Source organism: Cebus imitator, unplaced genomic scaffold (assembly GCF_001604975.1).
Source record: "Cebus imitator isolate Cc_AM_T3 unplaced genomic scaffold, Cebus_imitator-1.0 Scaffold88, whole genome shotgun sequence".
In the NCBI taxonomy this organism is placed as follows: Eukaryota; Metazoa; Chordata; class Mammalia; order Primates; family Cebidae; genus Cebus; species Cebus imitator.
The window spans coordinates 1,709,688-1,712,880 of NW_016107403.1; the positions used below are offsets into that span (position 1 = coordinate 1,709,688).

At 36.9% G+C, this 3,193-nt stretch overlaps 1 protein-coding gene across 1 annotated transcript in view; it reads left to right on the forward strand.

The window, feature by feature from the left end:
• BIRC6 (baculoviral IAP repeat containing 6) overlaps positions 1 to 3,193 on the forward strand; it is a 262,197-nt gene that overhangs the window by 47,234 nt on the left and 211,770 nt on the right. The window contains exon 6 of the mRNA XM_037740766.1: positions 1,164 to 1,246. Coding sequence (XP_037596694.1) covers positions 1,164 to 1,246 — 83 coding nt within the window. The remainder of the gene's footprint in view (positions 1 to 1,163; positions 1,247 to 3,193) is intronic.

The window sequence follows — 3,193 nt, forward strand, 5'->3', positions numbered from 1 at the left end:
TGGTCTCGATCTGTTGACCTCGTAATCCACCCGCCTTGGCCTCCCAAAGTGCTGGGATTACAAGCTTGAGCCACCGCGCCCGGCCATAATTTTCTAAGAGTCTCTGTTAAGTAATGCCTGATAGTTTTTTCTGTTGAGTTACTGTTCATGATACTCTGTCTTTGCGGAGAGATCAAATAGTAGCTTCTCTAGAATCCTGTCATTCTAGGAAATGTTTAGGGGCTGATTATTTGTAATCTTCTAAAATGCATAATAATTTTGCATCTATAAATGTTCACAAATATTAATATTATTTTTCAGGTGTAGTTCTGTTCAGGTTTTTGCAAATGTGTGTGTGTGTGTGTGTGTGTGTGTGTGTGTGCGCGCGCGTGCACATATATATAAATTGTGCCTGGCCCTTGAATTGAAATATATGTAGCATTTTGCCCCATGTTATATGAATTAGATTCCAGATTATGTGAATTAGATTGACTAGTTTGCTATCCCTTTTTCTTGCCCTTCTTGTATAGTTGTATGGGATTTGGTATCTAATAATTAACCCATTGACTCGTGCAGTGGCTTGCTCACATTTGTAATCCCAGCACTTAGGGAGGCCAAGGTGGGAGGATCACTTAAGCCCAGGAGTTTAAGACCAGCCTCAGTACTGTAGTGAGACCCTGTCTCTACAAAAAATAGCAGAATTTGTTCAGTGTCATTAGAACATCCTTGTAGTACCAGCTGCTTGGGAGGCTGAGGTTGGAGGATCACTTGTGTACAGTAGTTCAGGGGTGTAGTGAGCTATGATTGTGCCATTGCACTCTAGCCTGAGTGACAGAGTGAGACCCTGTCTCTTTAAAAAACAAAACAAACACCCATCTAGGCTCTTTGTCTTCTTATATATTTGAGATACTTTAGTATAGAAATTAGAAAAGTACTAGATGAGTGATTGTTTATATGTGTACCTTTCTTTGATTTAGTGGTCATTTTCTGAATTTTCAAATAATGCAGGCAATTCATAAGAATCTGGAGGTTTCAGTGTATTGTTGGGGCCTAATATAGGCTAATTTTCTTATTTTCAATATAGAATTTTACTTAAAATTATGAACGTTTAAAAATAACTTGTATTGTAAAGCTATTTTAATAATGATTTACCATTTCTGTGTCTTTTCTTTATAATTTTGCAGCCTGCCTCATCTGGAGATGATAGAGCCATGTGTTTTACTTGTAGTGTATGCCTTGTTTGTTGGGAACCTACTGATGAACCTTGGTGAGTCTTGATGTTTCTGGGCATAATAGGCTAAGTCGGTCATGTAAATATGCTTCTAAATTGTACTTTCCTGCTTAAGAATAATTTTTTGCCTTTTTGCCACCTATATTTTTGTCATTGTCCTGAGAATGAGATAGTCCTATTTACACTCTGTCATACCACTTGGCATACAGTGTCTCTAAGTTTGACTTTCTAAAATTTGTACACGCGAGAAGTACCAAACAATAGAATCATGTTCTAACTGAAAACCAGAAAGCTATGGTAAAGTGAACTCCAGCATGAGCTTTAGCAGTTGAATCTTGGTCTATTGAGAGCAAATTGTCAATAGGGAATTCATGGAGGAGAGCCTTATGGTATACCTTTCTAATTTTGAAGTAATTTTAAAGTGGGACTCTTTGATGTCTCTGAATTTTAGTGCATAAAAATTTAGAACCTGTAAAGATCATGTATTGAAACTTCAATTTTACAAGTAACTATTCTGAAGCCTTATTAATATAAATAATAGTATATTGTTACAGCAAATATTTATATAAGATGGTATACCAGGTACCACTCTGAACACTTTATATATTTTTGACTCATTTAATTCTCATGTTTCCCTGTGAAGTAGGTACTGTCGTAACCTCCATTATATGGGAGGGAACTGAATATCCTCCAGTTTAACCTTTCTAGTCTCTCCATGAGATAGGAATTACTATCCCATTTTAAAATGAAGAACTAAAAATTTGCTGAAGGGCATATGACTAGTAAGTGATAGAACCAAGTTTTGGTTTTAGGATATGTTGCTTATTTTGTATTAAAACTATTTTGAAGTCTCTGTTAAATCAGCTGATGTACATGGGGTAAACTTGCTAAAATGTATTGCAGTGTACCTATGGAGTTCAGATTGGAAAATACTGTGTGAAAAATTCAAGTTGCATCTATCTGTAGGCAGAGTTGAATACAGTAGTCCTCCTTATTAACAGAGCATACATTCCAGGACCCATTGGTTACCTGAACAGCAGCTAGTACTGAAACACACACACACACACACACACACACACACACACACACACACACACACACACACACCCTACATACACATACACATATATATACATATATATGTAAAATATAGTGTATATATATATATATACATACATACGCACACATATATACAGATATATAGTATATATAGTCTACGTAGACTATATAATATATATAGTCTACATAGACTATATATACTATATAGTATATGTGTATATATAGTATATAGTATATATACTATATATATATATGTGTGTATATATATACACACACACTATATTTTTTCCCTATACATCCATAACCTATGATAAAGTATAATTTATAAATAAAGCACCAAAAGAGATTAATAACAATAACTACTAATAAAATTGAACAATTTTAACAATATACTGTAATAAAAGTTCGTCATTGTGGTCGATCTGTCTTGTGTTTTTCTCTCTCAAAATATCTTATGGTACTTTACTTACCTAATTTGGGACCGTGGTTGACCATGAGTAATTGAAACCATAGAGAGTAAAGCTGTGGGCTGGGCACAGTGGCTTACGCCTGTAATCCCAGCACTTTGGGAGGCTGAGGCGGGTGGATCACCAGAAGTTAGGAGTTCAAGACTAGCCTGGCCAATATGGTGAAACCCCATCTCTACTAAAAGTAGAAAAAATTAGCGGGGTGTGGTAGCCTGCGCCTGTAATCCCAGCCACTCTGGAGGCTGAGGCAGGAGAATCGCTTGAATCTGGGAGGCGAAGATTGCAGTGAGCCAAGATTGTGCCATTGTACTCCAGCTTGGGCAACAAGAGTTCTGACCAGGCTTGGTGGCTCATGCCTGTAATCCCAGCACTTTGGGAGGCCGAGGCGGTGGATTACCCGAGGTCAGGAGTTTAAGACCAGTCTGACCAACATGGTGAAACCCCGTCTCAAAAAAAA